The sequence below is a fragment of the Oryctolagus cuniculus genome, chromosome 1, assembly GCF_051225735.1.
Source record: "Oryctolagus cuniculus isolate XC-2025 breed Fujian yellow rabbit chromosome 1, ASM5122573v1, whole genome shotgun sequence".
Classification (NCBI taxonomy): Eukaryota; Metazoa; Chordata; class Mammalia; order Lagomorpha; family Leporidae; genus Oryctolagus; species Oryctolagus cuniculus.
In genome coordinates this window covers 112,819,944-112,841,504 of record NC_142867.1, presented here as the reverse complement: position 1 = coordinate 112,841,504, position 21,561 = coordinate 112,819,944, and the positions used below count along the sequence as shown (strand labels likewise).

The 21,561-nt window shown below is 56.3% G+C and overlaps 1 protein-coding gene across 2 annotated transcripts in view; it reads right to left on the bottom strand.

Annotated features, from left to right (window-relative positions):
* The window catches only part of POU2F3 (POU class 2 homeobox 3), a 90,620-nt gene extending 73,459 nt beyond the window's left edge, over positions 1-17,161 (bottom strand). Inside the window, exons 1-2 of one of the 2 annotated variants that reach the window (XM_008260641.5) lie at positions 16,948-17,161; positions 11,077-11,145 (exon numbers count right to left, since the gene is read on the bottom strand). In XM_008260641.5, coding sequence (XP_008258863.3) covers positions 11,077-11,145; positions 16,948-16,975 — 97 coding nt within the window. In that variant the 5' untranslated portion in view covers positions 16,976-17,161. Of the gene's footprint in view, positions 1-11,076; positions 11,146-11,720; positions 12,002-16,947 lie in introns of those variants that run through there. The other variant, XM_089313589.1, reaches the window with a different exon arrangement.
* Between the last annotated feature and the right edge of the window lie 4,400 nt (positions 17,162-21,561).

Below are 21,561 nucleotides of genomic sequence, written 5' to 3'. Positions count from 1 at the left end.
AAGCCCCCAGACGTGGCGGCAGGAGAGGGGAGACCTGGGAAGCTCCAGTGGTGCCAGTGGTAGGAGATGAAAGGCGATGCATCAAACCTGTATGTAAAATGTCATGCAAATGAACCCCTATTATTTTTTGAGTCAACAACAGCACTGGTGCTTTTTGGGAGATGCTTGCAGCCCTGTTTCCCATGCTCCTGGTTTGGCACACAGGCCTGTCCCACTGTTGCCCTGGGAGCACCCACCAGTGAGCTCAGCAGTCCACGGAGAACCCAGGCGAGCACTTTGAACTTGGCGGCAGGAAGCCTCCAGCTGCCTTTGAGGGCTCTCTGGTCATGCTTAACCCTGCCCTGCCCCACGCCGCCCCACCCTGCCTGACCCTCACGCTCAAAGGAGGGGGACCCTTAGCCCCAGCAGGGAGGACCCTCCGATGGGAACCTGCTCCTCTCTCCCAAACCAGACTGTGGAGCTGAGGATGAGAGGGAAACTGGGCCCCCTGTCCCCTTCCCACCCCCTTCCTCTGTGACCGTCCCTGGGGGCAGCCCAGACAAGCCTTGCTGGGGAAGTGGCCCGAGCACAGCAAGGGCCAGCCTCAGTCACCAGCTGCCTGGACGCCCCCTCCTCCTGTGGTTTCCCAGCCCCCTGGAGGACTGACTGGAGGCGCTCCCAGCCCAGTGTTTAGAGATGGGGCTTGGGGGGCGGGGGATGTGAGGAGTTGTGTGCATCCATCTGTGGGTGCAGTGGATGGGCTGGGGCAGAGGGTAATTGCATGTCAGTTGCCTGGTCTGGCTGCTCCTCAAGCCCCCAAGACGTGTACGGGTTGGGTTGCTCATCACTCTTTAAATGCGTTTTCCATGTGTTCAGCACTTTTCCACACCAGGTGTGCTCACTGCCCTAATTGTGTCTGGAGGAGGAGGGTGGACCTGAGAGACCAAAAGCCTTTACTCACAGCTTGGGGGTGGCGGGGTGGGGAGGTCTGCAATTTGGGCGCCTTAGTGAGGGACTGAGGCCCAGGGAGCTGCGGTGGCCTGAGTCTCTGGACACTGACCAAAGCCCAGTCTGCCGTGTGTGGGGGTACCACCGCCCCTGCCAGCCCAGGACGGACAGGGGCCTCCCTCTCCTGCAGGGGTCCCCACTGCTGCCCTGTGCCATCTCCAGAGTGGGGGCGAGAGGAGTCACAAGGAGACAGAAGATGCACGTGGGAGGTGCACCTGCTGCTCGCGGTTCCTCTGAGGCAGGGTCCCCCACACGTGGGCCAGCAACCAAGGCCCATCCAGGAACTGTGTGTTAAGATCCAAGGCCAGATACGCAGCACGAGGAGAGCATGAATTCAGAAATGTCAGTAGCACATCTAAGCATGCTGGCAGGGGGGATCCTCCTGTTGAACTGGGTGCATGGCCGGCACCGCGGCTCAATAGGCTAATCCTCCACCTAGCGGCGCTGGCACACCAGGTTCTAGTCCCGGTCGGGCGCCAGATTCTGTCCCGGTTGCCCCTCTTCCAGGCCAGCTCTCTGCTGTGGCCCGGGAAGGCAGTGGAGAATGGCCCAAGTGCTTGGGCCCTGCACCCCATGGGAGACCAGGAAAAGCACCTGGCTCCTGCCATCGGATCAGCGCGGTGCGCTGGCCGCAGCGCGTCAGCCGTGGCGGCCATTGGAGGGTGAACCAACGGCAAAAGGAAGACCTTTCTCTCTGTCTCTCTCTCTCTCACTATCCACTCTGCCTGTCAAAAAAAAAAAAAAAAAAAAAAAAAAAAAAAAAAAAAAAAAAGAAAGAAAAGAAAAGAAAAAAAAAAAGAAACTGGGTGCACGCCTGTCTGAGCTCTGCTGAGAGTCACAGAGGTCCACCACAGCAGGACAGATACTGGCCCATGGCAGACTGGAAACAGACCTTGGGCTCCCTCACTTTTGTGCCCTCTTAGGTTGGGAAGAAATTGGGTCCCTGTTCTGGGGGCAGCTGGGGTGGTGGAGGCAGGGGCATTTCCTTAAAGAGACCTCCAAGAGGAGGAAGATGGCATCGTGCAGGACTGTGCCGCCACACGTGGCTCATCTGACCACGCTGACTGCTGGATGAGAACCTGTGTGTGGCTGGATGAGAACCTGGCCATGGGCGCGGGCTGCTGTTGTGGCTGCTTTATTTGCTAGGGTACTCTGGGTGCTGGAAGAAGAGAAACAGAGAAACAGTCCCTGGTACGATAGGTCTCTAGGTCTCTCTCCCAAGATCTCCTGCAGCCAGGGCCACAGTTCATTCATTGGAAAGGCAGAGTGACAGAGAGCGAAGCTGGAGGGGGAGAGAGAAAGAATGATCTTCTGTCCACTGGTTCACTCCCCAAATGACCTCAACAGCCAGGGCTGGGCCAGGCTGAAACCAGGAGCCAGAGATCCACCCAGGTCTCCTACAGGGGACAAAGTACTCGAGCCATCACCTGCTGCCTCCCCGGGAGCATTGGCAGGGAGCTAGATTGGAAGCAGAGCAGCCAGACTTGAGTCAGTACTCCAATTTGGGATGCCAGTGTCACACGTGGTGGCAGTTTAACCTACTGTGCCACAACACCAGCCCCTAATTTTTTTTTTTTTTTTTGAAAGGCAGAGTAATGAGCAGGGAGGGGGAGGGAGAGATCTCCGCCTCTGTTGGTTCCTTCCCCAAATGTCCGTAACAGTTAGGGCTGGGCCAGGCCAAAGCCAGGATTTAGGAACTCAATTCGGTCTCCCATGTGGGTGGCAGGGACCCGCTCATCTGCTGCCTCCCAGGGTGCACATTAGCAGGGAGGTGGAATTGGGAATGGAGCCAGGACTCAAACCCAGGCACTTTGATATGGAATTCAGCCGTCCAAAGCGAGTCTTAACTGCTGTGCCAAACGCCCACCCCTGAGCCAGTAGCTTCTAATTTCCCGGTCACAGAAACCAGAAGCAGGTGAGATGGAAACCGTGGTCTGAGAAGGGCAGAAGCAAAGGTAGTGGGTGCCGGCTGCACTGCGCAGGGCTCCGGTGAGAGACAAGAAAGGACGCCACTGCGCAGGCGCGAGTATCCCAGGAGACCCGGCAGCCAACAGAAAGCATGGGAGTGGCTCTTCTCAGGGACAGGAGGCCGATGAGGGAAAAGGAAGCTGTCAGGGCAGCAGATTCTCTCGTTTTCCAGGGATGGCTCTGAAACTTCTCCCAGGGAAGAGACAAGCACAGACAGGATGGCCTCTGATAACCTTCACGCAGGTTCAAAATGTTCAAGGACGCATACAGGGAAGACAACACATCAACTTCCAAAATATCTGCACCAAAAGTAATTTACCCTAAAATGTTATACTGTATTTTATTTATTTTAAAGACAGAGATTGAGAGAGAGAGAGAGAGAACTCTCATCTTCTGATTCATTCCCCAAATGTCCACAACAGCCAGGGTTGGACCAGGCCAAAGCCAGGAGCTGGGAATTCAGTCTAAGTCTCCATAGCTACTTGAGCCGTCACCTGCTGCCTCCCAAGGTGTCCATTAGTAGGAAACTGGAATCAAGAGCAGAGCCGGGGCCAGCATTGTGGTGTACCAGGTAAAGCCATTGTCTGCAGTGCCAGCATCCCATATGGGCACTGGTTCAAGTCCCAGCTGCTCCACTTCCAATCCAGCTCTCTGCTATGACCTGGGAAAGCAGTGGAAGATGGCCCAAGTCCTTGGGCCCCTGCACCCACGTGGGAGACCCGGAAGAAGCTCCTGGCTCCTGGCTTTGGATTGGCATAGCTCTTGCCATTGCGGCCATCTGGGGGAGTGAACCAGCAGATGGAAGACCTCTCTCTCTCATTCTCTGTCTCTGCCTCTCTGTAACCCTGCCTTTAAAATCAATAAATAAATCTTTAGGAAAAAAAAAAAAAGAGCAGAGTCACAACTTGAACCCAGGGACTGCAACATGAGATGCGGGCACCCCGAATGGCACCTAAGCCACCTTTCCAAATGCCTGCCCCGTAAGCTTATCTTCTCCTTGCATTTCCCTGAGCTTCTTGAAGTGCTCGGTGTAGCCTCAGGAATCGGTGTCTGGGGAGGCGCTGGTTTATCTGCAACTCCAGGGCAGTGAGGGAGGGAACAGAAACAGACTTCCCTTCATGTGGTTCCTGCAGCACCCTCTCCCGCACCGTGATGGAACTCAGCTCCCAGGCACAAGCAGGCTTGTCCCACATCTTCCAGTGACAGGGCTTCGTCTTGTCCCCTAACGTTTCCAATAACCATCAGCCCGATGGTGGACTATATTTGTATGGTGCCAGACACTCTTTGGAGTACCTTTTCCCTCACTGTCATTCAATTCTGACCAGAGAGGGTGTGTGTGTGTGTGTGTGCGCGCGCGCCTTGTGCACATGTGCATGTGTATAGTGCTTGTACACATGATTCATTTAGAGATGGCTGTCAACACAAGGCCTCCCTGCCCTGCCCTGGCCTCAGATCCTATCTAGACGTCTCTTGCCCTCTCTGCCATTTAAAGGATAGCTTCATGTTTGGGTGGAAAGCCATCCTCGTGTCTCAAAGTCTTCTCCGTGTTCCTACGTGGAACTTCAGCTCTCGGCTGCAAACTTCAGTCCTCTTTTTTTTTTGGTTAAGATTTATTTATTTATTTGAGATGCAGAGTTACAGAGAGAGAAGAAAAAAACTCTTCCATACTCTGATTCACCCCCCAACTAGCTGCAACAGCCAAAGCTGGGCCGATCTAAAGCCAGGATCCGGGAGCTTCTTCCGGGTCTCCCATGTGGGTTCAGGGGCCCAATTGCTTGGGCCATCTTCTGCTGCTTTCCCAGGCCATAAGCAGGGAGCTGGACTGGAAGTGGAGCAGCTGGGACTTGAACTGGCACCCACATGCCCAAGCCCAGTCCCTCATTAAGCTTCCCCTCTCGTTCTCTGGCGAGGGGAGGCTGTCCTTCCCAGGTCTCTGAGAGGATGTCGGTGCCAGTGCACCTGCTCCAAGGCCATCTGGGCTGAGAACTGTGCCCAGCTCTCCCTGCCCAGTGATGGACAATGAAGCCTGCAGAGCGGCAGGAGACGGGGGCTAGAAAGACCCAGGCTGTGTTCCACCTTTTGCTGGGTCTGGAACCCTGGGACAAGCATCCAGCTAACATTCCTTCCCATCACATCTGCACTGACACCCAGTCTCAACGTCAGGGCAGAGGTCAAATGCATGGAGGATGTGAGAACGTTCTTACAACCCCACGGTGGTCCATGTGACCATGAACTCCTGCCCTAGAAGGAAGCCTCCTTGAGGAGGGGGCTCTAGCTTTGCCTTTCCGGACCCGGGGTCCAACACGAAGTGGTGTGTCGTTGCTGTTGGTGAGGGGACCACCAGCCAGGTCAAGGAAGAGGATGGGGGACCCAGTGGAGCAAGGCAGCTGCAGGTGCAGGGGGAGTGATGGCTGAGGGAGGGAGCCTCGGGAGAGGGGACTGGGTGGGGCCTGGGGAGGGGGCGGGAAGGCAAGCTCAGCCTGCAGGAAAGCTACACACAGACATAGACATGGAAACAGATGGGAGAAAATGTGCAACAGCAGAACCCTGCACACGGCTTTTAAAATTCAGCCCTTAGAGATGCTCTGGTCCGAACCCCGGCTTCCCGAGGAGGAGAAAGAAAGTCCATGTGGAGTAACGCTTGCCAAAACAAGGCGCAGGGAGTTAACAGCGGAACCAAGAGCAGAACCCAACGGGGTCACACAGGCCTGACCCTGATTCCTGGTTATAAGATACAAAATCCAGGATGGGGGCGTGGCACAGCGCGCAGCCCACGTCTGAGTGCCTGGGATCAAGGCCCGGCTGTGCTTCTAGTTACAGCTTCCTGCTAAGGTGCACCTAGAGAAGCAGCGAGTCTGGGTCCCTGCCACTCGGGTGGATGGAATTCCCAGCTCCTGGCTGTGGCCTGGCCCAACCCCAGCTGTTTGCGGTCATTTGGGGAGTGAATCAGTAGATGGAAGATCTCTCTCTCTGTGTCTCTGTCTCTGCCTTTCAAAAAAAATTAGATGCATGATCCTGGACACTTTGTTTCTCATTTTCAGCCACAGTTCCTCATCCGTGAGACTGGGGGTGACAATGCTTCTGTCCCATAAGCTTGCTGTGGGACTCGAATGAGATGAGGGTTGCAAAGTTGCCTACAAGTGGCCAAGAGTGGAAGAGGGTTCTAGAAACGGTCTGAGGCTGCCTTGTTCCTCCCCTGTCACTGAGGCTGCGATGTGACCAGCATGATCCAAAGTCCTGGGGTTAGTGCTCTGGTGCTGGGGGAGGGGGAGGAGGGGCCCGTTACAGACCTGGGGGCTTCTGAAATGTGGGTAGAGCTCTATTACCAACTGCTTAACTGAGAACAGAAAACAGCCACTCCCAGCCTCAAGAGTGAAGAAAAAGTGACCACAGGCAGAGAGCCAGCAGCGGGCATGGAAAAGCCGGTGCAGACAGCGCCGGCAGCCGGGAAGGGCTGGGCGGTGGTGCTGTGTGCCTGTGTGTTTGCACGCATGGGGCTGCACTCCGCAGGGCGTTGGAGTCTTTGCCCGGCCCTGGAGGTGCCACAGGCGCACTCCGAGGTCTTGAGTCTTTACTCTCTCCTGCGCCACAGGGAAGGGAAGGGTGAGCCGCGCTGCCCTTGGGAGCTCTGCCTGGTCCCAGCCTGTTACCTTGGCCCTTGGCCCTTTGTGTGGCTGGCCGGGGTGTGGGGAGAGCGCCCTCCCCTTTCCCAGCTCTCACCCTGGGTGCCCCTTGGGGATTTCACACAGCGCATGGGGTGCTCTCCGGGAGCAGGGCTTTCTAGGTCACCTTTGTTTATAGCTCCTTTTAAAACCCAGAGACAAACCACCCATTAATTTATACACCGCTGGGAAGGCAAACCTGTCTTTTAAAAATCCAAAGGAAGCCATTAAAACAGGTTGGTAACCATTGTAACTCATAATAAGCTCTTCTCTGTTAAAAAAAATGAGTCAGAATGACTTTCCAGGAAGTTTGGTTACTTTAATTAGCTCCCTCTTTTTTCTCGCTCTTTAAAATGCGCAGTAATTGAAGGATTACCGAAGTATTGATGCTGCCAGCCCCAGAGTGAAAGATCTAGGGGCGGTCAAGTCCCAGACAGCACAGGTGTTCCAAACAGACGGCACCAGCTGCTGGGAGTGGAGGAGAAGCGGAGGAGAAGGCACAGCGAGCAAAGCCAGCCTCGGGATCTCACTCACCGGCCTGAGTCAAGGGGACAAGGGGACCCCAGCCACCTGCAACCAAGAGCGCTCAGCAGCGATGCCCGGCCACCTTGTGCACCTCACAATCCCAGCATCTCACTTGGGACTCATCCCATATCAGAGTCCCTGGTTTGAGTCCCGGTTACTCTGCTTCTGATCCAACTTCCTGCTAATGTGCCTGGGAGGTGGCAGATGATGGCCCAAGTGCCTGGGTCCCTGTCACCCATGTGGGAGGCCTGGAGGGAGTTCCTGGCCTCAGCCTAGCCCAGACCTGGCTGTTGAAGGCATTTTGGGGAGTGAACCAGCAGATGGAAGATATCTCTCTCTCTCTCCCCCACCCCCGTATAACTCTTTTGAATAAACACATTTTTTAAAAATAATTAAGATGCTGAATCTAGGGATCAGCACTGTGGCATAGCAAGTAAAGCCGCCTCCTGTAGTGCCAGCATCCCATATGGGCTCCTGTTCCTGTCCCAGCTGCTCCCCTTCCAACCCAGCTCTCTGCTTATGGCCTGGGAAAGCAGCTGAAGATGGCCCAAGTGCCTGGGCCCCTGCACTCACATGGAAGACCTGGAGGAAGCTCCTGGTTCCTGGCTTTGGATCAGCGCAGCCCTGGCTGTTGCAGCCAGCTGGGGAGTGAACCAGCAGATGGAAGACTTTTCTGTCTCTCCCTCTCACTGTCTATAACTACCTCTCACATAAATAAATAAATGAATAAATCTTTAAACTTCAAAAGAGAGAGCTAAGGATGATCACAGCACCATGTGCCAAGCACTGTGGCGAGACTCTGACATCATCTCAATAACTCGGCTCACGCGCTGTGGCCGGCACTAATTCTCCCCCTTCACAGAGGCGGTGAGAATGATTAGCAGGCATGCAGCCAGTAAGCAGCGGAGCTGTGAATCTTATCTCAGGCCTGTTTGACCCTAAATCCACAGCCTTCAAAGGTCACGTGCTCCTGCCTCCCAGGGAGGCAACGTGGCAGGTGTAAGGTCGCACACGGAGTTGGCAGTAGCTTTATAGGCAGATTCCGAAGGACCTGTGTCCGCATGGTTTTTTCCTTCACTCGCTCTACACACAGCTCCCACGGCCTAAGACACAAGGCCAGAATTTGCTGTGGTTGTCCAGAAAACATCAACCTGCTAACCCCACACCCTGGCTCTGAGCCCCGCCCCCGCCGGGTCACCTTCCCAGGTCCTGTGTGACTCCCTCTCACTCCCAACCCCGCTCCCCTGGCTTAGTTACAGCAGCAGCGCCAGCGTTAAGCGTGTTCTTCTGCCCACTGGGAATAGGACTGCACATTAGGACCCAGGTAAAGAGTGAGCCCCAACCAGCCCGCACAGCTTCTCTGGGATCATGGCTCCCCGCCCTGCTATTTCTCTAGAGAAGAGTGTTGATGCTGGGACTGCACCCATCACTCTCCAGCTGACCTGATTTTAAAGTCTTGCTTGAGTTGTTGAGATCAAAAGAAAATTTCTTCTCAACTGGGAAAACCAAGTGTTCCCCCTCCTCTCCAAAGACTCTTAGTAAGATGCACTCAGCTAATAAACCAATTGAAAATGGGTACAACTGGCCCACATTGTCCTCAGCGCAGCGGTTCATAGATTCCGGCGAAACACAGGGGTACTTCCAAAAGTTAGTGGGAAGCTGAGTTTAAAAGGCTGCCTTAGGCTGGTGCCGCGGCTCACTAGGCTAATTCTCTGCCTTGTGGCGCCGGCACACCGGGTTCTAGTCCCGGTTGCCCCTCTTCCAGGCCAGCTCTCTGCTGTGGCCAGGGAGTGCAGTGGAGGATGGCCCAAGTGCTTGGGCGCTGCACCCCATGGGAGACCAGGAGAAGCAACTGGCTCCTGACTTCGGATCAGCGCGGTGCGCCAGCCGCAGCGCGCTGGCCGCAGCGGCCATTGGAGGGTGAACCAACGGCAAAGGAAGACCTTTCTCTCTGTCTCTCTCTCTGTCCACTCTGCCTGTAAAAAAAAAAAAAAAAAAAAAAAAGCTGCCTTTGGTCTAGCAGATAAAACACTGGCGCAGATGTCTGCAAAGCACATCAGAGTGCCCAGCTTCAGTACTGGGCTCTAGCTCTGGCTCTTGGCTCCAGCTCCCTGCTAATGCAGACCCTGAAGGCAGCAGGGATGGCTCATGGAATTGGGATCTTGCTACCCACATTGGAGACCCAGATTGAGCTCCCAGCTCCTGGCTTCAGCCCCTCAGCCCAGTCCCAGCCGTTTCTGGCATTTGGGGAGTGAACCACCAAACGGGAGGTCTCTCTCTCTCTCTCTCTCTGCCTCTCAAGTAACTAAAAACATGTTTTAAAAAGAGAAGTCCAAGGATTGGTGTTGTGATACACTGAGTGAAGATGCCACTCTCAACACTGGCATCTCATATCAGAGCACCAGTTCGAGTCCCAGCTGTTCTGCTTCCAATCCAGTTCCCTGCTACCGTGTCTGGGAAGACAGCGGAAGATGGCCCGAGGACTTTGACCTCTGCCACGTACCCGGGAGACCCTGAAGGAGCTGTGGCCATCTGGGGAGTGAGTCAGCGCATGGAAGATCTCTCTCTCCCTCTCTCTCTGTAACTCTGCCTTTCAAATAAATGAAATACATGCTTTTTAAAAATAAGTCTATTTTGGTGCAAAAATTTTGAAATCCGTGCCTGGTATTTTGCATGAACCTTTTGAAGTACCCCCATAGAAAATGTGTTACTGCCTGTGCACCTAGAAACGGTCTCAATATCAAATCGGAGAGCAGCGGAGTTTGTGGCGAATGCATCCTGCAGATGACCCCTCCCCCCACAAGACCCCTAATTATCTTATCCCTGATCCCGCGTCTTTTAGCCTCAAGAATGGCACCAGACTCCTCCAGAAGACTTGAAAAAGATCTTAGCTCTAGGGGACATCGATTCTCTTCCACTACTAATTTCTACGTCTCTAATGATCCAGATGAAAGACTAATTGAGGTCTTGTTGGGATGCTATTAAAGTTATTTGGTGGTGTTACAATTTCTACTCATCTTTCTTTAAGTTCTTTTTAATTATATGGAGCTTTCAAAGCAAGGCTGGGGCTACGGAGGTATCGCAGGGAGCTGTGAAACTTGCTTCTAGGTTCTTTTCTATCTCCCTTCCCCTCTCCAGGAAGCAAAGCCATCTCCAGGCGCTCAGCCTTCTCTCTGAGCTTCTCGGCCACCATCAGCAACGGGCCTCTTTGGTTAGTCCCTTGATTAGGACCATTGAGAAATCTGGGCTTAAAAGTTCCTGGTCCCATCAGTTGAAGACAGGGTCTGCCCTCTGTCCGTCAGGGAAAACAGCCTGCTGCTTCTAGGAGTGTGAGAGTGGAACCTCAGCAAGTGAATTTCCTAGGGACTGGTGCTGTGGCATAGTGGGTAAAGCTGCCCCCTGCAATGCCAGCATCCCACATGGGCCACCAGTTCGAGACCCAGCTGCTCCACTTCCAATCCAGCTCCCTGCTAATGGACTGGGAAAAGCAGCAGCCTGAGTGTTTGGGTCCCTGCCACCCCCATGGGAGACCCGGATGAAGCGTCTGGCTTCTGGCTTTAGCATGGCCTCAAACTGTCCTTTGGGGCCATCTGGGGAGTGAACCAGCAGATCTCTCTCTCTCTCTCTCTCTCTGTAACTCTGACTTTCAAAATAAACAAGCAAATCTTTTTTTTTTCTTTTAAGTGAATTTTCTCCCTAACTTTTTGGTCGGGTTTTATTCCTTGGGAGTGGCCCCTCTAGAGCCCCCTGTCACCCAATAGCCTCCAGGCTCCATCTCACATTTCCAGAGAATTCCGTCAGCTCCTAAGAGCCAGCTTTTGAGTCTGATTGGCTAAAAGACCAAGCAAGGAAAGACACCACATTGTTTGGCAATTTCCAGCAACTCTCTGAAGCCCTGCTTCCCGTGCCATGCCCCAGCCTCGGAGACCCTTACCTGGCTCCACCTGGCTGAGCGTGCCGCGAGCGTCCGTGGAGTCGGCTACATCCCCACTCATCTTGAGATCTGCAGGGAAAACACAACTGATTTTAATAACAGGTCACAATTTTCTTGCTATGACATATGTGGCTTTAACTAAACAGCAAAGATGAATGTGTAATTACAACAACCATCAGACTTTCAAATTCTTGATTCCCGAACATACAACCATTAGAATATTCATAACCCCGGGCGCAGCCTCCCCTCCTCCCGTGCTGGCCTCCTCCCTTGCCTCCCTGCCTGCTTCCTGCTGCTCTCCTTTCACCTTCTGCATCATTCATTGCCAGTCCCTGCCATCTCCAGGACTCAGTTGGTAAAAATTTAACAAGGGGAGGGGTGCCAGGGAGGGATTAGGGAACCCTTCCCATTTTGAACCCCAATTTCCTTTGGAATTCGAGGAACTTATTTTTTTTTTAATGAGCAGAAGAACTATCCCTCCCCTCTCCCCTGTCCACGTCCCCTCCCACCTGGAAGGTGAGGGTGGCCTTGAACCACAGCTTGCCCTTCTCACCTGCCTTCCCAGGGTCCTGCCTCTCCTCTCTGGGGGTGGGGCTCCCCAGCTCCTAGGTCACCCTCCCTGGATATCCTTTGGGGAGTCTTACCTCCTGGGACTCCTGCAACTTGCTCACGGGGGAGCAGGGGGGGCAGAGGAGGGGCGGGAGAGATTACCTACACCAGCCCCCAGCCTCGGCCCCCAGTTGCTGCTACTCCAGCCTCTCTGCTGGGCTCCATTTCAGTAAATTAAACATTTACCCATAACAGACAGCAGCTACCACCTAGGAGGCCCCTAAGTCTGCTCCCAGGGTCAGCAGAGGGAAGGAAGGAGGCAACTTGCAACTAACTCTTTTCTCTCGCTCTCTCCTCTCCTTGTGAATACCAAAGCCGTTAAAGACAGGAGAATATTTTATTCAAATTGTGTTGACCCCCACCCCCTCTTCTCTGGGGCAGCACTTTAACTCTTTCCAACCAGAGAAAGTCTTGGTGAGCTCATTTGCATACTTGGCTCCCCAACCAATCCCAGGCAAGCAGGCAGTCTTAATTTGCATCAGGTAACCAGGCGCTTGGCAGCCTCGAGGTCCAGGTCTGGAGATGGTCAGGCTGAGGGTGAAGGGTGGACCTCGGGCCCAGGAGAAGAGGCGAGGAAGCCAACTGTTTCCCAGGGTGGTGATGTGTGTGGCTCCAGCAATGAGTCACACCTCCACAGTGCAGCGACTGCTGTGCCAGGCAAGACACAGGTGGGGAGATCAGAGACCCCAGAGCACCCATGGGAGGGAGTGAGGCAACCTTAGGAGTCACCGTGGATTGAGGGATCTTTTGAGACCCATCCACCCGGAGGAAAACCCGTGCAGCTCTCCTCCTCGGACGTCTACCGTGCAGAGCGTGGTCACAGAGCTCTAGGGGAAACCGGCTGTCTGTACCCAGCACCCCTGCCAGCACGCTGCATTCGGGAAGGCGCTTCCTGAGCGTGACCTCAGGCCTTCCTGCTGCAGTTTCAGACTTTCTGTATCATCTGCCATGCGTGAATATGCAGAGCAGCCAGCGTGGGCCACCTGGCCACCTGCACCAGGGGCTCTGCGGCTGCAGCTTCAGCTCCCGTGGAGAAGCGGGCTGCTCTCATCCCACCCACGAGGCGGTCCCCCTGGAGCTGGCCAGGGCCTGGCCTGGATCGGCAGCTCACCCTTCACCGCAGGGATGCTCCAACGGAGGGAAAGGTGCTGGTGTGGAAGGTGGTTTCAACCTGCTTTGGTAGTACCAGAAGCCAGTGCATGGGTTCTGGCACCTGACAAATCTGGGTTTAGTCCCAGTGACATCCCTAGCAAGCTGGGAGACCCCAGCCACACCTCTGGACATGGATTTTCTTACCTGAAACATGGAGACGATGATATGGGATTAAATGAGAGGGTGAGTGAAAAGTGCCTGGCTCAGTTTCAGGCACAAAGTACCCAATAAAACAGACACTAGGGTGTGACTGCTGAGCCCCTCTCCCCCCAGCCGCTCCCTGCCCATGCCCCTTCCTTAACCCCAGCCCCTACAGTGAGCAGCTTTGGTTCTGTCTCAGTCCATGGTGATTTGTCCTCTACCTGGGAAGTCGTTAGCGTTCTCCAATTTCTGACTTAGGGTCAGAGGCAGTGAGGCTAGAACGCTGCCCAGCGACTCCGAATTAACTGCTTCTAAACGTTTGCACCTGTAACACAAGCACTCGTGCAACACCCACTCCCTACGGCACCTTTAGAGACACCCAGAAGCCGTCTCCTTCTTCCTTGAAAGGAGCTGAAACATTCATCTTAATCATGTCACCCTCCCCCGGCCCACACCATGCCACAGCCGCTCTGTGACGCTTGGGCACTGGGTGGGCAGTGCAGCCTGGGTGCAGGAGCCGGGTGAGATGCCCTGTAACACCTCTCTCTCCCCAAGCCCCAGAGGATGCTATGATACCAAGAACCTGTTCCTATTGGGTAGGAGGCTGGGGCTGATGGGTGGGACGAGGCCTTGGGTCTGAGCCTGAAAATGGGCCAATACCGAAACTGCCCGAGATGCTGTAACCCTTCCCCTGTGGGACAGCACTTGCCTTGCCGGGGCTGAGTGAGAGCTGTGTGGGGTGGGGCTGGGCTGCTCTGCTCTTATCTCAGCCGGGACTGAGTAGGCTTCTTGCCATCACTCCCTTCCCTGGGGAGGCTCAGCCGCTCTGTGCAAGAGCCCAGCTCCCAGCCACTGAGCCTCATCGGCTTCACCTGGAAGATCTCTCCTGGAAGCCAGCCTTGCCCTCTCTGGGCCGGGGTGACCCGGGAGCGGGCCCTCCTTAAACATCAGGAGCCCTGGGAAGAAAGCCCCGGAGGCAGCCCTGCCCCAGGCGGAAGGCTGAGGGTCCAGGGGCCCTCCAGGAAGCAGAGGCCCCACACCCTTCTCTCTGTCTTTGGAAGGGACTGGAGCTCTTTCCTGGCTCCTCTGTCTCACATCCACTGCTGCGAGCACTTTTGATTTTGTTTGAAAGGCACAGAGATGGAGAGAGACTGACAAATAGACACAGAGAGAGATCTCCCATCTGCTGGTTCATACCCCAAATGCTCACAACAGCCAGGGGCCAGGGTCTCCCACATGGGTAGCAGGGTCCCACCATTGACTGCCTCCCAAAGGTGCCCATGTTAGCAGGAAGCTGGAGTCGGGGAGCAGAACCAGGACTCACACTCAAGACAGGTCGATACAGGACGCAGATGTCCTAAGCAGTGTCTTCAGCACTGTGCCCAACCCCCACTCCTGCGTGGGGTGCTTCCTCCGGGGCCTCCCAGGGACCCGCCCACCAGTCCCGCTTCTGAGTTAGCTGCCAAGGCTGCAGCTTGCCCCTGGAGGAGACGCTGCCCCTCTTGCCCTCTCACAATGGGGCTCTCTCCTACACTGGAGGGAACAGCTCCCAGCATGGAGGGGGCCAGAGACACAGGGGATGTCCCACGGCTTCCCCCAGTCTCTTCTCTCCCTCCCTGGCTGTCTGGTGACCTCGCGCCCACCCGGGCCCGCAGGCTCCCCCATGAGAGATGCTCTACAAAGTCCCAAGTGCGGGGTCTCCGGGCAGACCCAAACCACGGCCCGCACCCCGCATATCAGAGCAAGGAAGCGGGGCTGACTCAGGGGCCCCAGTGCTAGTGGGGCCATTGGAACTGGGGACATGGAGCAGCCCGTGCCCCAGTTTGTGGGCTCCTGTCCTCCTGCTTCCTTCATCCAAGCTGTTCCAGTAAATCAACGTGAGGAGGAGTCCCCAAGGGCCCAGGGCTGGGAACTCACAGGGAAAAAATGCTGTTTATCAAGAAGCAGCAGGATACAGGATTAGTGTGGGGAAAACAGGGATCAAAGGAGACCAGGTGTCCACAAAGAGGACCTAGGAGTTAGTGATGAGGGGGTCTCCCTCACAGACCCCACTGGGGGCGGCACACCGGGACCCAGCCAACAGCGCCCCCAGTGGGGATCGCAGAGACTGCGCAGAGAGCTGCAGCCGGAGAGACCCCCTGGAGGTTCCACAAAAGGGAACCAGAGCCCACAGTGGGAGGCCCCCACGGTCCCCAGGGACACAGACTAGAGACGCCTGCTCAGCCAGGGCTGCTAGCACGTGAGGAGAGATGAGTCAGGGGCTCTAGACCGAGGTAGCTGGAGACCCCCACTGTGAGTTTCACTGTCTTGAACCCCTGTGCACAGGGACGGGGGTAGAAGAGGGGTCTGGGCTTTTGAGAACCACCAGCCAGGAGCTGGCTCCAGCGAAAGGCACAAGGGACTGGGGGGCTCTCTCTTCTCAACCTCACCCCTTCCCTGGCCCTCTCGGGGGTGTCTTCCTAGCCCTTCTGCTGGTGCTTGCCTGCTGGGTCTCAGCTGTCCCGTCTCCTCCCACTTCCCCAGAACAGGAGCCTCCAGGAGACAAGGAGGTGGAAAACCCCCAGGAAGTCTCTGATCTTGATCCTAAAGAACTTCCCGCCCACTGCCGGGCCTCCTTTCTCCTGGAGGGAAGTGAAGGGAGGTGACCACCTGTGCGGGGGGCATCTGCCCCATGCCGAGGCCATGAGGCCTGGAAACAGACTTCCCCAGACACCGGATGATACCCCGCTCCCCGCTCTTCCCGGCTCAGCATCTCCCTGCCAGCTTGCCTCTCACCCCTCCCTGCTGGGAAACAGCAACTGTGCATCTGGGCCCAGGCCCTGGGGGCCGGCACTGCTGCTGGTGTTCAGGTCGGGCAGGCCCAGGAGGGGCCAAAGCCTGCTCTGCTCACTGGGGTGGGTCAGGAGAATTGCTTCCTCCCATTCCCCCACTCCTCCAATCTTCTAGAAAGAGAGCAAGTAGCAAAATTCCCTTCTACAGCCTTGAAACCCCCTCACGCCGACCGCTGGGTCCGGCCCACTTTGGGAGGCAAGGCTCTGGGTCTGCCCAGAGCGGCTCACTTCAGCTCCAGTCCATTCTTCGCTCAGGCCCTCTGACCTCGAGAAGGCCCACCCTAACCCCAGGCCCACGCAAGCCTAGCCTCGGTCCTGCTCTGCTGAAGAGAGGATCAGCGGGGGGCACTGCCCGGGTCTGGGTTCCCACCACGCCTAAGCACCATTCATTCACACAGGGGAAGCTGACTCCTGCTAATGCGTTTCTATCTCCTGGGCTCCTGGTCTCACCATGTGCTGAGCCCATAGTGGCACCAGGGCCCACAGGACCCCACCCCCAAACACCTGGAACACGTGTGCAGGAATCTTCAGCCCCCTACAGAGTCTTGCCTCTGGGGTCTGCTCCACCACCTCTCCTAACATACATGGCGACAGGCAGACACACCTCTGACACACGGACACCAGCTTGCACAAGCCCTAATCAATACATGGGTGGCCCAGAACCTGTTCCAGGTGTGCCTCTAATTGCCCCACTGTGCTTGCCTCTCCTAAACGCGCCCCTCCCCTCGCAACCGAATGCCCACTTAGTCTCCGTTTCCCACATGTTCTGGGACACCCAACACGTAACATGTGGATACAGGAATTTCCCTTACTGACGCACTCCTAGGTCCACACCCCTGGCTGAGTGGGCCAAGGGGCCCCTCCTGCAACCCATGAGTGGAGAAGTCCACCCCACTCCCCATGTCCCGGGCTACAGGAGTTCCCCCTGGCCCCAACCCCCACCCTCACTCTTTTCCAAAGCTCCTTGCCTTTCGTCCCCTTAGACACCTCCCCACGCCCGCCCCAGGAAACCCGCTATCCACACCGCCCCCTCCTGGCCGCTGAGAAGTAGCCCCCACCCTCCAACCCGGCGTCCCGGTCCCTCGCCCCTTCCCGCGCACAGTGACACCTGTCAGAGCTCACTCCCTCCGCCCCTCACCTGTGTGCATGGGCTCCAGATTCACCATCCTGCCCCAGGTGGGGCCAAAGCCAGCGCCCCCCCAGGCCCCTCGCGTCTGCCCCAGCCGGGCCCCCTGGGAAGCCAGGGTCTCCTGCCTCCAGCCCCCGGCCGCCGCCGCCGCCGCGGGAGCCGCCGCCGGAGCCGTCGCCGCCGCCGTCGCGCGCTCCGCCGCTCCGGCCCGGGCAGCGCTCGGCGCGGCCAGGATTGCCACACTCCCCAGGTGAGCACGCGGCGCGGGGCGGGGGCCGCCGGCCACGCCCCCTGGCAGGGCCCCCGCGCCTGGCCCCGGGCCCATGCAAAGCAGCGATTTGCATGCGGGGAGCTGGGGACCGGGGGAGGGGGTCGGGGTGCTGCCGGGGCGGGGCCCGACCCCACGGAACACCTGTCTGCTCCAGCCCTACCACACCCCTGTCCAGCTCGCCCTTTTGAGGAACCCCTGGCGCTGTGCACGCTGGCCCGAGTTCCGCCTGGACAGGCTCCCGCAGTGTAAGCGCTGCGAGGAAACTGGGGTGTTTGGAGAAGCCCTGGGGTGTGCTGGAAAGGAATCTTGGAATCTTCCCTCTCAACGGCTCCCCTGCTGAGTGGCAGGGGACACAGTGCTTCACCTACCTGAACCCACTCTGCTCGGCTGTGCAACCGGGCAGGTGCTTTGTCACAACTGGCGTGTACGTGGGGCTGAGCAGGCGGTCGGGCTCATCAGCCCCGGTGGCATCCTCATAACCGCATGGGCCCGAGATGGGGGCTGGCTTCTGATCACAGGAGGCAGGTGAGGCCCCGGGGCTGCCCTGAGGCTCTGCCAGGGGTGGGAGGTGGAAGTTACCCACCAGGGCCAGCAGTTGTGGGGTCAGCCACCTTCCAAACTACAGAGATCTGTCCACAGCTTCCCACGTCCCCAGTGACAGAGCCTGGCGGAAGCCAGGTCTCCGGACTCCTACTCCAGTGCTCCTTACAGAGCCCCTCACAGGTTCATCATCTGAGCCTGAGCCTGGCTCACCCCTGCTCTGCCTCTCTTCAGGTCCTGGTAAGTGATTGGAAGCCAAAGGACCACCTGCACAGAAGCCCAGAGAGCCACACACAGACGGGAGGGCCCGGCCTCCAGGTCTAGTTACTGTTCACTCAGCAGGTCCTGGGCGTCCTCCCTCTGTGTCTGGTCCTATCACCTCTTTTTTCTCTCCCTCCTTTCCTTCCTTCTTCCCTCCCTCCCCCATTCCTTCCCTCCCTCCCTCCCCCATTCCTTCCCTCCCTCCCTTCTTTCCTTCCTAGACTATTTATTTCGAGGTAGAGTTACAGACAACAGAGAGAGGGAAAGACAGAGAGAGAGAGAGATCTTCCATCCGCTGGGTCACTCTCCAAATGTCCAAAATGGCTGGGACTGGGCCGATCCAAAGCCCGGAGCCAGGAGCTTCTTCCAGGGCTCCCATGTAGGTGCAGGGGCCCAAGCTCTTGGGCCATCCTCTACTGCTCTCTCTGGCCATTGGCAGAGAGCTGGACCGGAAGAGGAGCAGCGGGGACACAAACCGGCGCCCATACGGAATGCTGGCGCTGCAGGTGGAGGCTTAGCCCACTATACCACAGTGCCAGCCCCTATGATGCCTTTTCTAGCTGGTGTGTCCACCCCTCCATCCACCCCAGTGACTCCTGCTATAACACCCAGCCTTCACGGAGCACTCGCTCTGCACTGAGCGCAGTGCTGACCCACACCTGAATGGCATTCCAAGTGCCTTTAAACCTCCTTGTACATTGTGCTTTGTTACACCCATTTTGCAGATGGGGAAAATGAGGCTTGGAGAGTGTAGCTTGCCGTGTGGCATCGTCAGTACCTGTCAGGGCTCTTGTTTTTTTTTTTTTTTGTTTTCTTTTTTTTTAAACTTAAGGCTTTTTTTTTTTTTTGAAGATTTATTTATTTATTTGCAAGTCAGAGTTACACAGAGAGAGGAGAGGCAGAGAGAGAGGTCTTCCATCTGATGGTTCACTCTCCAGATAGCCGCAACAGCCAGAACTGCGCCGATCCAAAGCCAGGAGCCAGGAGCCTCCTCCGGTCTCCCACATGGGTGTGGGGGCCCAAGGACTTGGGCCATCTTCTACTGCTATCCTGGGCCATAGCAGAGAGCTGGACAGGAAGTGGAGCAGCCGGGTCTCAAACCGGCACCCATATGGGATGCAGGCGCTTCAGGCCAGGGCGTTAACCCACTGCGCCATAGTGCCAGCCCCAGGGCTCTTGTTTAAAGTACTGTGCTCTGACCCTCTATGCCGATTCAAATGGCCTCTCCTTTCTGGAGGGAATCAGATCTTTCACTTAATTCTTGGGACACACGGATGTTCTAAGCAGCTGTCCGGGTGGGTTGTGTGACCTTTCTTAGCCTAGGCCTTCGTGGTTAATTGACTGGCCCCTTCATTCTGTTGGTGCACAGCCCTCAGTGCTAGCACACCACAGGTTCCAGAGAGTGTCCAGTGGGTGCTTCGGTGGCCTCACGTCCCCACAAACCACCCTCCCCCGTCACCTGGACCTTGCCTTTCCCCACTCTGGCCTGGAAAGGAGGGGTCCTCCTTGGTGTCTCTTGGTGGGGGGGCAGAGATAAGCAAAGGCTTCTTGGAGGCCGAGTGACCCCAGGGGTGCCTCTTACCACCCACCCTTCCCTCCTTGCCCTCCTTCCCCTCCCCTCCCCCACTCCAGGTTTGGCCCCGTCCTTGTGGCCCATTTCCTTTCTTCTTCTTCTTCTTTTTTAAGATTTATTTATTTGAAAGGCAGAGTTACAGAGAGGCAGAGAGAGAGAGAGAGAGAGAGAGAGAGAGAAAGAGATCGTCCATCTGCTGGTTCACTCCCGAAATGGCAGAAATAGCAGGAGTTGGGCCAATCAGAAACCAAGAGCCAGGAGCTTCTTCCGGGTCTCCCACATGGGTGCAGGGGTCCAAGGGCATCTTCTACTGCTTTTCCAGGCCAGCAGAGAGCCAGGTTGGAAGTGGAGCAGCCGGGACTCGAACCAGCATATGGGATTTCGGCACTGCAGGTGATGGCTTCACCCACTATGCCACAGCGCCGGCCCAGAGGTCCATTTCTTAATGGACAACTGCACTCAACCTGCTGTCATCCTAGCAAAGTGCCTGCACACAGTTTATGTACCCCCATGTGCTAGGATTTCCATATCATTATTTGCATATCATTTGCATGGCCTTAGGCACCGAGGGTCTGCCTCTCTGACCACTACATCTGGCCTTTGTACTTTTCCGGGTACAAAATCACATTTCTTCTCTGGGCTTCAGTTTTCCCGGAAGCCAGAGGAGCTTTTCTCTGACCACTTCCAGGCAGCTGGAGCTCTGGAGTGTGCGTTGTGTGTGTGTGCGCGTGTGTGTGTGTGTTTGAGATCTTGGGTGGTGGGCACTGGGACTCTGATGCGACGGTGCAAACTGGGGGCGGGGGGCAGATAGTACCTTGCATTCGTTCATCCACTCATTCGTTGGGTCAGCATTGCTTCTGCGTGCTGAACACACATGGCTTCGTCAGCACATCCTTAGATGGAAGGTGTAATTATGAGCCCCTTGTTATACGTGAGGACATGGAGGCCAGGGTGAGGCTAACAGACGGCAGAGTCGGGATGAAGACTCAGGTCTGCCCGGCTGAGTTTTAGGAGGCTGGGGTGGGTGCCTGCGTTTGGTTTCTCTTCTTTCCTTCTCCGACCTGCTCTCTGACCATTTCAGTGAACTAGAGTGGGAGTGCAAAAGGCCCCTTACTCCCTCCCTGATCCCCAGCTTTTTGAGTTCCGGGCTGGTAGGGGAAGGGAGGAGGTTGGGAGAGAGAGAGAGAGAGAGAGAGAGGCAGGCTGCCTGGAGGCTAGAAAGGAACAGAGGAAAGGGGGAAAGAAGCAAGGACAGGAAATTTTAGTGCCTTTGGACATCAAAAGAGCTATATGCAAATGAATGCAAATACAACGCAAATGAGCTCTCCCTCCCTCACCCCACCCTTTCTCAACAGCTGGAAGACTTTTTCAGAGGGTTGCCAAAGCCTCACTCCAGGACACTGCGGTTTGAAAATTGTGACCAACTATGAGCCCTTCCTAGGTCCTGGAGTGACGACTAACCACCCCCCACTCCGTGGCTGCATCTCCAGGAAGTCACTGGCTCCCAGGGCTCCACTCTCCTCGTGTGGGCATGTATTGGTGTCTCCGGCTTCCAGGATGGGTGGCTCCAGGAGCCAAGCCTCCCTGTGATGGCCCACAGCCCTGGTGAGGGTGCTGGGTCCCCACCTCAGCAGAGAAGGGTGAGCCTCTTGGTTGCAGGCTGTCTCACCCCCATCTCCTGTCGTGTCGGCTGGATTGAGTCCTCAGGGCCCGGGGGAGGGCAGAGCAAGGCGTCCTGGAAGGCCACCAAGCAACAAGTCCCTTCTCGTTCTTTGCAGCTGCCAGATGGGGCCGTGGGGCCAGAGTGTGGGGGTGAGGGTTAGGGTCGCTCCCTGCCTTGGGGCGACCAAAGGGAGTGGATCCAAGTTCAGTTTCCAAACAAAAAAAGCAGATGGCAGGATGGCAGGAAGGTAGGGGCCAGGAAGGACTTGCTGGCCTGTTTGAATCACACCTCTGTGTCAATCTGATGGCACCACTG